The sequence below is a fragment of the Bos taurus genome, chromosome 27, assembly GCF_002263795.3.
Source record: "Bos taurus isolate L1 Dominette 01449 registration number 42190680 breed Hereford chromosome 27, ARS-UCD2.0, whole genome shotgun sequence".
Lineage (NCBI taxonomy): Eukaryota > Metazoa > Chordata > Mammalia > Artiodactyla > Bovidae > Bos > Bos taurus.
Window position 1 is genome coordinate 15,116,841 of NC_037354.1, and position 12,369 is coordinate 15,129,209.

At 40.5% G+C, this 12,369-nt stretch overlaps 2 protein-coding genes across 14 annotated transcripts in view; one reads left to right on the forward strand and one right to left on the reverse strand.

Moving 5' to 3' along the window:
- PRIMPOL (primase and DNA directed polymerase) overlaps positions 1–2,660 on the forward strand; it is a 46,502-nt gene extending 43,842 nt beyond the window's left edge. For 9 of the 10 annotated variants that reach the window (XM_059882188.1, XM_059882187.1, XM_059882192.1 and 6 more), the window contains 1 exon segment: positions 2,253–2,660. In XM_059882188.1, coding sequence (XP_059738171.1) covers positions 2,253–2,498 — 246 coding nt within the window. In that variant the 3' untranslated portion in view covers positions 2,499–2,660. 10 annotated transcript variants of the gene reach the window in all.
- A 185-nt stretch (positions 2,661–2,845) lies between these two features.
- The window catches only part of CENPU (centromere protein U), a 45,710-nt gene continuing 36,186 nt past the window's right edge, over positions 2,846–12,369 (reverse strand). For 3 of the 4 annotated variants that reach the window (XM_002698654.6, XM_059882327.1, XM_059882328.1), the window contains exons 7-13: positions 11,325–11,385; positions 10,111–10,219; positions 8,244–8,322; positions 7,998–8,045; positions 6,804–6,865; positions 4,665–4,821; positions 2,846–3,239 (exon numbers count right to left, since the gene is read on the reverse strand). In XM_002698654.6, the coding sequence (XP_002698700.1) occupies positions 3,126–3,239; positions 4,665–4,821; positions 6,804–6,865; positions 7,998–8,045; positions 8,244–8,322; positions 10,111–10,219; positions 11,325–11,385 (630 nt within the window). In that variant the 3' untranslated portion in view covers positions 2,846–3,125. The other variant, XM_059882329.1, reaches the window with a different exon arrangement.

Below are 12,369 nucleotides of genomic sequence, written 5' to 3' on the forward strand. Positions count from 1 at the left end.
GAACACAGGTTGGAACTTTGTTTCCACTTAGGAACTGCTGCAGTGGTCGTTCCACCTCAGCACACATCTGCTCTCAACCTCATTTTTTCCCACTGCTGCATAAGAAATAGATAGCTATTAACCAGTTTCAGACATTTTAGCTTCTCATTTTTTGCTTTACAAAGTATATCAAAATATACTTTCTTTATATCTAGAAAGAATTTCTAGAGATAGTTCTATAGGATATATATATATACACTTTAAACTTTGGTAGATATTACCAGACTGCCAAACCAATATTTTTCTTTGAAAAAAACTTTTATATTACTTACCCAAGTAATTCACATTCATTGTAGAAAAACATTACAAAATACATAAAGCGCAAAAAGAAAAAATCATTCTCATAATTTTACCACTCAGATTAATGTTTTGGTCTGTAGCTTCCAAAATTAGTAGTATATATACTATATTGTAGGGATTTTTCCTACTTAAACTGTCATATTTTCTGTATTACCAAATTGTTCTCCATGAAAATGATAGGAAATTAGGTTATCCTCCACTTGCCATTTCTTATTTTTACCTTTTAATCTGTACCAAGCTGGTAGACATAAAGTGGTATTTCAGGTGTTTTAATTTACAGTTTAACATTCAGGTTTCTATTATGGATTGCCTGTAACTGCCCTCTGTTTACTTTAATATGAGGTCTAATATTTTACAAGAACTTTGTATTAAGGACTCTTCTACACTTTTCCCCCTTTTGTTTATAGTGTTATGGTTAAAATGAAAGTTACCTACTTGAGTGCTTGAGTTTATAATCTAGGTAACTGTCTGGTATGTATTCAACTTTAAAAACGTCTCTCCTGAAAAAATTTATACTGAAATGGTAGAAACCTCCGTGATCTGTAGGAGCTGGATATAAAATACCTGATCGCCAGTCTCTGGTAAATTACTAGGTTAAAAAGTGTTTTCAAAGAACCAAACTTTGTCTCTGAGAATATTTCACCCTAGTTTATTTGAAGTGTTATTTTGATAAATGGCTGTGGTTTTAGTGGGTTTCTGAAAGTTTTTTTTTTTTTTTCCTGCTAATCCAGTAATACCTTGAAAACACCAAATTGTAAGTACCTTTGGTGACCAGTATTACCACTGCTTGGATTTAACTTATTTTAGCTTTTTACTTAAAAACTGAGTGATAGGTTTATTATACTGTTTAACAGTTAACACTTTTAGTATTTTAAGCTAAACTCCAGTGTTACTGATATTTGCCTGTTTTCTATTGCAATGAAAGAGTTTTAACCTGCAGAAATGCTGCAGAAGAACAAGGAACCCTCCTGTGTGCCTTTTCTTGATTGGTTCTTAAACACTTGGCCACACTTGTTTTCTCCCGCTACTGTACACATGACACATTATTTTTGATGAATCTTGTCCTAGGCATTTCAGGCTGCTGTAACAGAGTACCTCAGACTGAGTGACTTAAAAACAACAAATTTCTCACAGTTCTGGAGGCTGGACAGTCCAAGATCAAGGTGCTGTGGACTCCCATCAGCTCCCGGGTCACTGAGCGGTGTCTCTCACTGTGTTGTCCCTGGGAGACGGGGTCACAGAGCACTAGCACCATTCCCTTCTGATCTCAGCACCTGCCTCCTGCAGCCCTCACCTAATACCACCACACTGGGCGTTGGGATCATCTAACGGGGAAGGGGGTGACGAACGTTCAGTCCATAACAAATCTCTTTAGAGTAAGAGCAGATATCAAAACCCTTCGTCTCTTAATACTCAAGCATGTAGCTGGAGAATAAGAACATTCTTATACATCTATAGTGAAATTATTCAGGAAATTTCATGTTAATACAATATGTTTAATACTCAAAATCCAGTCATACTTTTGATCAAATCAGACACTCAGTCGTGTAGTTATCTCAAAACCTTTTTCAATCTAAAACTATCAAGAACTTAGTCTGTTCAGATAGCAGATTCCAGTTTGTCCACTTAAAGACTCAGTCTCCCTTTGCTGTAGCCCATCTGTGTACACCGGAGAGGGCGTACCACGGAGCTGCAGGCATTTCCAATGTGGAGTTTTGTGAGTGTCCCACAAAGGCAGCAACGATGAGCCCGTGATGACTGCATTGGAGACTGTACCGTCCCGTGTTTGGTATCTGTTGAACTGAATACCTTAATGCAGTACAGATCAACTGTATGGTGAAACCATCACACATTCTGTTTGAGTAATCGGTATTTTCTTCCTACTCTGCTCTCCCTCCGCCTTGGAACTACAGGGAGAGGAGTTTACAACAGATACAACAGCGGACACTGAGACCAAGAGTCCTCATGGACCGTCATCCAGCGTGTTGTCGAAAGGGGCATTTTCCGACGCTGACTGGGATAACGGCATTGATGATACTTACATTTTGGAGGCTACAGAAGATGCTGAATTAGCAGAAGCTGCAGAGAACAGTCTTCTGGCTTATAATAGGATGGATGAAATTCCTGATGAACTACTAATAGAAGTGTTACAAGAGTAGCTAATTATGGACACTGACATAACTAGGCTGTAATCTACATGAAGGCAGATTTAGTACCATTAAATTATAGTAACTTATTAAATAAGCCTGTTATATCAGCTGTTTTATTTATCACTTTACTTCCAAATCTTATGTACTCAAATAAACCAGTTTTATTGAAAATTAGCTCCAGTGTGCTTATTAAAATTCAGTAGAATTCTCCTTATGTGATTAACTATGTTCACATCAGCTTAATTTTGCATGTTTATTTGTAGGGTAGAGCTTCTAAGGGCTGACGAGGTGTCAACACTGTAAAACATTTAAAAACTTAGTACTTGGTGTTAACTAGAAAAGTTAATTATGACCTCTAAAACTACTATACTTAGCTATTTAATTTTAATGACAAAGCAATATTAAATTCTGGTGACAAGCTCAAGGTCATACATACAGTCTGAACAGTAAGACAGTTTCCTGCTTTTAAACTTATCTGAGAATGTTATAACAATAAAAAATATTCAGTTCAAATTAATAGTAATAAAGTTCAGGTTTTCTTCCCATTTTCCTTTGTGCAAAAATATATACTGTTGTTACCTTCTAAAACTGTATCATGAGACTAATCTTAAATGTGCACATCTTAGTAGACTGGTCTCATTTCTGGTCAAGGAGATTCTCTAATTGATAGTTGATATTTTGCAGATGATGTTCGGCTCCTAAAAGGGGTCTTGCTTTGAACAGCAAAGCTGGAAGGCTAGATGAATCATACTGTTGAAGAAAAATATTTAGATGAATAAAAAAACTTAACCCTTTTAAAACCCTATCCATTTTATGTAGTTCAATGTTATGACCAAATGCCAGTGATAATAGTGTTTTCCATGAATCACTGTTCACTCATTTTTATGAAATTGTTTTTAATCCGTCACCTCAGAACAACTGATAAACAGGCTGCAAGGGAACTGCTCTGCAAAGCCTGAGCTCCTCACCCAGAAGACCAGCCGGGTCAAAGAGCAATGGCATCCGAATGACTTAAACCAAAGTCTCCCTGGACAGGCCAAGACGTGGTCTGGGCAGGTTAGCCAGAGCTCTGTGGCTCAGCAGGTTCACTGTAAGAACCGACGTAACGAGACACCAGGCCCATAAAACTCATCTAGAAAAATTACTTTTTGAGAAAATTAACCATGTGGTTCTCAGTTGCCAATCCAAGTGTCCTTAATGATTAAAGACAAAATTAAATACAAACCCAGCATAAAAATAGGAAACAAAACTCAACTCATGAGTTTGAAACTTACGCCAAATATCATGGTACAACTTGTATCTAAGAGCCAGTGACTAAAGTCCTGACAGCTATATTATACTTAGAATATTTTGTTGCTTATGTTTTCAAGGTGGTTTTCTTAGAAACAAAATTAAGCACAAAGCTATCAGAGTGACTACAACCCAAATAATTTTGTCTATATCACCTACCATTAGGCAATTCAGTTTAACAGATATTTGAGAGCCTAATGTGTTCAACCTATTGTACCGGGGGGCACCTGCTCTCAGGGGAGGAAGAACTAACATTAGGTACTGGATTCTTAGTTTAAGAAAAGAGGTAAGGCATGTACCCTGGTATCTACACTCTGAAAGCATAACTCAGACACACTACTATATATAAAGCATGAACAGCAAGGACAGGGCCAGCTATATTCACTATCTTGTAAGACCACAGAAAAGAATCTATGCCAACCACCCTTTCCCCTCCTGCATGCCCTCTTAAAACATTTTTCAACTTCTAAAATCATACCTACCATTTATATGGGATAATGGCTACTTTTGCAGATACAAAAGATAGTAAAAATACGGGCTGAACAAAGAACAAGAGGTTGGTCTTTAAAACTTGTATAGGTTTTAGTGGTCTTAGTCTTAGGTTGATGACAAGTTGAGTTTTGTCCAGAGGATACACTTTCCCTTCAAGAAATTCAGTTCTCTGAAGCTTAAATACCTTAGTAAAATCAGTGTTTCTGGATTTTCATTTACCTCTCTGGCCTTAATTAATTAGCTAAAGAAGTGGTGTGAACAAATTTTCACCAGTTTATAGGGCTGCTTTTTGGGTAGACCTGGCGTCTCCACTGCTCTCCCCTCCAAGCTCCGGCTCTCTAACAGGAGCCCTGTGTCTTCTGAAGCAGAGTGAAAATTAAAAACTGAACTTACTGTTTCCTTTACACTTGGTTCTTCCTCTTGAACATCTGAGTAATCTTGATGAAGCTGCTTGAGATTAGACAGGAAATATGCTGCCTTCCTAAGGGAAGCTTTTCTCTCCTGAAGTTCCTCATACTTTATTTGTAGTTGTTTCAGCTCTGGTTCTACCCTAAAACAGAAAGATATTTTTCCCAAAAAGAAATGACAAAGTGGAACTTCAGCCTAAGGTGGAGTGTGTAAGGGTTTTGAGTGAAGTAAATAAACAGGGAAGGTGGACTAGGTGGTTTAAGATATCATTAGCTTTCAAATTATCAATGTGAATGATTCTGAAATCAATTTAAATATAGCAAAAACTCTGAAATATGATGCCTAAAAAGTACTTAGCAGTGAAGCCCACAGAAAAATATGCCTTATGTATCTTAAAGTTCATTAAGTCATTTTTAGAGTCTTAGGAACCACTGAATTGAAACATATACTTGGGTATCAAGATTTTAGCGCCCCAGATGGATGTAGACCAACACTGCAGTGTAGCAGTAAAAGCATGGACCAAAAGCCTTTCCTCTGCCCCTCTGTCTTATGAAATTTTGTCCAAGTCTAATAAAAGCAGTGGAGAAACTATCTCAGTGCCTGGATGAGATGTGCAACCTTGGGCAACCTGCTTTCTGATTCAGTAGCTCGTAAGTCTCTTAACATACAAAATAAAAAGGATAACTTGGATATTGTGGACCAATTTATAAAAGAATGGGGAATGGCTACCATGTTTCATTCTCACAAAGATATATTTAAAACCTGCTCTAATATCATTTTATAGAAGTCCCCGTACAGTTCTGTGTGTTGAACCAGTGGGAAACCCCCTGAGCCAGCAGGGTCGTGGGCAGGAGCGCTGGGTCGGGCGCCAGCAGGGTCGTGGGCAGGAGTGCTGGGTCGGGAGCCAGTGGGCAGACACCGGGTCCTGCCTCCCCCATTTCCGGGTTGGGGGCTGTTGGAATGTTACCGCCCTGTGCCTTGGGTTTTCTACATGTAAAACAATGATACACATTTTCTTTCTTTCTATGCCTTTCCAAAATACTATACCTCTCAAGTTCTACAACTCCGTCTAGAAAAAGGATTGGAAGCTCTGAGAGACAGATCCGAGTCTTACATAGTTGTCTTGTGGCCAAACACCCTGCCTCCTGGGGTTATGGTGACGATTAATATGTTGGTATCACAAAGCACTTAGGACAGCGCCCAGCGACACACAGCTAACACCTGAAAAAGCGTCCCGTCATGATTACTTTTCTGACTCTGGCCTGGGCCCATGAAGGCTGCAGCGCCAGCCAGCAGCACCTGTTCAGAGGCTGGATCTGGGAACCAAAGGCCAAGACAACCCGTTTCTCCCTCTTCTAGACTTCTGGGGCAGGTCTCATCTTTCAAACTTAGTACTCACTCATAGGTTGTCTTCTAAGACCACTTTCCAAGCTATTTTAAGGCTCCTGAAGGGCAGGGAGCGTACCTGACACTGCTTATTCTGCTGCTGCTTTGCTGCCAGCCCTCCGGCTCACCTGGCCACGCCGTCTGTAAGGAAGACCACCAGAAACAGAGCAGACGGCTTGCGCTTGTCTTCCTAAGCACACGTGGAGACAGACCTGGAAATTCTTCTGGCCTGACACCTGGGCCCAGGTGTGTCACACCAAGCAATGCGTCTCAACGACACTCATGAAAACTGGTAACGCCGCATACGACACTGTGCTATGCCAGTCATGGTGTGGCACTTTCTGCGCATTTACTCACTCAGGCCTCACACACCCTGGGAGGTACAGTCACCATCATGCTCATTGCAAACGAGGGAATGAGGCACTGAGAGGACGGCCTGCCCAAGGCTGCCCAGCCAAGTGGTAGAGCCCGCACTTAAGCCTCACGTCCATGCGTTACATGTCCAATCAGAGCGCCTCTCAGGCAGGAACTGAGAGAGCTCGTGGTGGGCACATCAGGGCTGATTTGCTAAAAGCTTCTCAACTCGGCAGTATAACCGCCCTTGACTGAGCTTCCAGCCCAGAGAAGACCTGGTGTTTAAATGCAACACGGCAGCAAGTTTTATAGCAAAGCCTCACGTGAAATGCTGCGATTAAATCCCTATTTTAAGTTCTCAAAGAGAATTTCGATATTACTTACTGAAGCAGTTCATCCTGGACTTCAATCAAACGCTGCCTTTTCTTTTCGATATTGGAGATTATCTAGTAACAAAAATTTGTTACATTAGTTTTGTAAACATTTGAGCACCACCTTGTACACTGTGCCTTGTACACTGTACTGGAAGCACAGTGGGAAACACGGGAAACCCCATTCTTACCAACTCTGGTCACACAGGGCAGACAGACATGACATACAAAGGGATGTAATTACAGCCTGTGACGTGTGCTATGAAGGGAAAGAACAGGGAACTGGAGAAGTCCAGGGGGTCCTCTCGCAGATAGCCCCGAAGAGGAGGGCCTATTTTACTACCCTGTGAGCTTCCAAGTAAGGCATTCCTATGCCCTCTAATACACTAGGAAAATCCTGAAGCACGGGAATGCCATGACACAATTTGTATTTTACAGAGAACATTTCAACAGGATTCACTGCATCATCTCAACCATCACTTTCAGCGACTACCTCATGTTCCACTGCTGGACATTCAGACTACTCCTGCTTGCTTGTGAGAGACGCAGGAATGACCAACAAGAGATTAAAACTGAAAAACAGCAAAGGCTGTTGTTTTTCACCAGAATAGTTTGTTTTTCACCACAAGGAAAACTATCCACTTCACGCCCATTTCTGTTATAAACACAGAGGGCGGCTGTGCTTCCACACGTGGGTTCACGCAATTTTACAGCCAGAACAAGGCATGCGTTTTGGTCCAACTGTAAACAGGCGGGCTGGAAGGGCCTCGTGTTTCCTTGCAGACCAAGTGGCAACAGGACACTGAGGCAGCAGCACCATGACAAGAGATCTCCTGACCTTGGCCCAGTATTCTTCCTAGCCTGCCCTTTCTGAGACTCGAGCCAGTTCTTTAGTCTGAAAGACTTCTGACACACACACAGTAGTGATACACGTATTACATAATATGCAACTATGTAAGGGGTCATTTGGGGCTTGAGAGCCATTTTTAGGCCAACTGGGACCCCTGTTCCTTAGCCTACGTCTCAACAACATTACTGACTTGATCAGTACTCACCTGAACAGTCACCAGATCGACCAAACAAAAGCCTGACTAAAAAGATAAAAGGCCTCCACAAACTGTAGGTCACAAAACCCAGAGTCGGGTCTTACTTGCCATGTATGTGCACCTTCTACAGGACTGCGTCTTTAATCACGTAAGTGATTTACCTTAGCATTCTTCCTTTTCAGAGTCTTCAACATCTGGATTTCTTGAACCTACACAAAACAAAAACAAATATTTGCATGCATTTTCCAAAGTCAAGTGTTTATCATTTTATAACATATCATATCCAGTTTCTAATCTTCACCACACTGGCAGCAAATGCAAGCTTTTCCAAGACAACAGTGAGTTGCTCAGGATTAGTTTTTAAAAAAATAAAAATTAGACCAACCAATTTATGTCACTGAACTTACCATTTTGATGAGTTCTTCTTTCAAATTAGAATGAAATTTGTTGATGGCTGCCTTACAAACTCGAGAGTCTATTTTTTGTCTGTAGCAGAATGAAAAAAAAGTCAAACTCAGGTACTCTCTGAAGGATTTGGAAAGGCGTGTTTCATTTGTTCAGCATTCCCAGGGACACACAGTTTGGCATGTGCCATTCTGAATATCTAAGAGGGCATGGTCAGCTTGCAGCCCCTTCTCAGGTTTAAAAAAAATACTGGAAGCACCTCAAGAAAAGAAAAACAACTGGAACTCTCTTTCCTAAGTCCTGACGCATGTGGCCAGCACTTCCCGACACTGGCCACAGCCACAAGTGACACGAAACCACGTGGAAAGTGATGGTCCCAGACAAGCCCGGGCTTCCCTGCAGCCTGATCCAGTGGCCAGCAGACTTCAGCCCTTTCCTCCCTCCCTGCCACAACTGGGGAAGGGACTGGGCCTCACATTTGGACTAACCGCTATATAAGCAGCCAGAAGCCAGCTCTTCAGCTCTGCAAAAGCTGACCCAAACAAAGAAACTGGTTTGGGTCCCTGTTGTCAGGGACAGAAGAGTCCCAGTCTCCCTCCCTCACAGCTGGACACAGACCCATGGTGACCCACACCCTGCCAGGGTGGAGCTAACCCCTGCTCGGCCTCGTCACAGAACAACACTAGAATTTAAAGTCTGAATTGAAAATAAACCTCTTGTGTGAGTGAGAGCTTGTCATATAGCCATTTTTTTCTTGGGGCAAATACATGAGGAAAAGTCACCCAGGAGAAGGGGACTAGGCCCGTGGCCTAATTCTTCAGACGCTAAGCAGGAGAGATGGCCTGCACTTTTGACATCAGAAGATGGAATAAGAAACCCCAGACCTCATTCCTCCACAGGGAAACCAACAACCACATATAGCCCTAAAAGCCTTATGAGGAGGACTCCAGGAACCATTAAGAAGCTGCAGTTCTTAACTGGTTCTGGCAAGTTCAAAGTCTAGACCCTAAATTCAAACAGCCATTTCATATCAACTCTGATCGCCCTTTTCCCAGAATTAAACAGTCTCCAGGTTAAACATGATGCACTTTGTGGTGGGGGCAGGGAGAGAAGACCAAGATATCACAGCTTGCCAAAGTTCTAATCTTACTGGTGGGGAGTTATAAATTTAAAAAAGGATAAATACATTCTTCTAAAGGTAAGGATAATTAAGTGTAATGGACTAAAGTGAAATTCAAAGATGGACACTGGACTTAAAAAGGATTTTGTAATAAATAACAGTTTAACATGAGACAAAGGTAGGAAGTAAAAGTTAAAAGAATGTAAAATCTGGCAAATACTAAAGAAATCTAGTGACATATGAGATAAAAGATTTTAAAACCAAAAAAAGCATTTTTAGGAATGAAAAGAGTCACTTCATAAGGATAAAATGTTCAATCTAAAAGAGCAATTTTAAACATGATATCCTAGTAAAATAACCTCTATAGAGATAGCATAAATTGATAGAAATACCAGGAAAAACTGAGTAATACTGATTCTACACAGATCCAATAATTAGAGCTTCCACAGAGATTATGTGCTAGGCCATAAATGAAGCCTCAGTATTTCAAAAATAGGTATTACCAGTCCATGAAATTGGACTGTAACTATTTAAGACAGAAGATTAATAAATACAAATTAAAAAGTCACATACAAGGACATACAATAACATACTACTAAATCAGAGGCTTAAAGAAAAAAGTATAATAGAAATTTAAAAGTTCATAAAAATGATAATGAAAGTTCTCCATATCAAGCTGTGGGGTGAACAGAAGTGCTATTTCAAGGGAAATTTATTAGGCACATAAATGACAACATCAAAAGACTCACTCATACTCTAGAAGAATGTTCTCGAATGCAGACAAAAACACATCTAATTCCATGATGTCACTGGCTTTCTTTTCTTTTAAACACCAAACAGGTGCACAGTCGGAAGTATCTACAACATCAGGATAGGTTAATTTAATATACTGATTATCAGCAATTTAGCTCTAGGTCCAGGGATCTGAAAGCCTACAACAAAAGTATTCCACCAAATTGCTAAAAATAGTAAGAGGTTTTGAAGAAACACATGGGAGAAGACAGGCTCACAAACCCCTGTCGGTAGGGCGCCCTCTAGTGGCCGCCTCCTTGGTTGGCCCACTTTTGAAGCAGCCAAAAGCAGCCGTCCCTTAGTTACCCTGCTGCGCCTTTAACAGCCGGCTGTTACTGAATGCTACTGGTGATGCAGATCTTTGTTAACTGTGTTTTGTTAGTTTTAATCTACCTGACGGATCACTTCTAGGACACAGGAAGGTTACTGCATATATTGATTCAGACAGCTGATATAAGAGATTAACTATAACTTTGTACATTTGTGAAAGAAATATTACACATTCATTAAAATGGTATGTAGAATACTGAATGACAAGGATATGAGCCCACTTAGGGTGAGAAAAGCTCAGTAAAAGGACTGAAGAGTATAGACCAAAAAACATGGCAGTTACTTTGGGGTGATGGAATTGTAGGTGATGTTATCATCCTTTCTATATCTTTGAAATATTCTAAAATAAACATTTTTATAATTAGAAAAACAAAACTTATCTTTTAAAAAACTGAAGAGAGAAAATGATTTTCCTCCCATTTTTCAATAAACTTTGTGCCAATAAAAATGATGCAGAATAATATGCATGAATCTCAGAGTTACATTGAATGAAAAAAGGCTTCTAAAAGTGCATAGTTTGATGTCTGAAAAGAGTGATAACGTGATGAAAAATTAAAATAGATTAATGAATAGGTGCTAGGGCAAGTAGAAATAAATTCTGATGGTAAAATCTAGTTAGTAGGTATATGAATATATATTGTTCAATTCTTTATCCTTTGTTGTATATTGAAAATTTTCATGATAGACTGCTGGAAAACTCAGTTACTCCAAAGTCATATATTTTTTAACTTTTTAAAGTGGAAATTTTATATACTTAAATGTACTATTCTATTAAATTAAAAAATATATTTTTAAAAAAGAACTTCTTGAACGATTGACTACATATAAAACACTTCTATACCTGTGGTGTAACTTCTTGGTTTCTTCCTTTTGCCAGGAAGCATCTTATTTTTCTGAGTTTCCTAAAAAACAAAACAAAATAAACAAAAAACCACAGCAAAGATTTTCATGTAGGAGAAAGTTCTCTTAAAACAAGAATTAAGACAGCATTATCAGACACTGTCAATACTTTAGCTACAATTTGATCCAGGAAAATACCCTGGAGAAGGAAATAGCAACCCACTCTTGCCTGGAAAATCCCTTGGAGAGAGGAGCCTGGTGGGCTACAGAGTCAGACACAACTGAGTGACTAACTTTCTCATTTTGTTCTAAGTGAATATATTAATCATATAAATTATCTAACTTAATATAAGGAAACACTGAACAAATTAAACTACCTCAAAATAAAAAGTAATTAAAACTTTCAGTTGGCTTGTAACAATGGGTGCCTTGGAGGAAACTGAGCTTTTATTATTTAAGATAATAATATGTGGAATCAGCTCAATTTCTGCTCCAAGCTATGATGAAGTGACAGCTTCTGAACTAGCTCTCTTGCCAGCACAACCATAAAGCGGGGGGGGGGGGGTGGGGGTGGGGGGGGGGTGGCATCGGACAACAGGCAGGACAAGCCTGAGACTCTCAGAACGCAAACCTACGGCTGCCCCGGCCCCCCAGGCCCGGGACACCTTCCTTCAGACGGCAGCACAGCAGCTGTATCCCCATTGAGAGCAGCGTCCTGCCCCGCTGAGGAGGCAGAAAGCAGGGCACAGTGGCCGAAGCCCCTGCAACAGGCTGTCGGAAGAGGACACGAGAGGTCTGGCTGGGGTCCCTGACGCCTACTCCATGCTCCCAGGGAGGCTACACAGGGGCACTGGATGTGCTATCATGGGAACAAGGACGTAACAAGTGATAAAGGACAAGGAATACTCGGGGAAATTGGATGGAGAAAACGCAGAGGCCTCACTAACTAGTTAAGAGCTGTTGATCCAGCTGAGCGGGTGCTGGGGGGACACCCCAGCTCAGGGGTAAGAACATGCCCGAGATCGTGCCATCTCCAACTGTCCCCA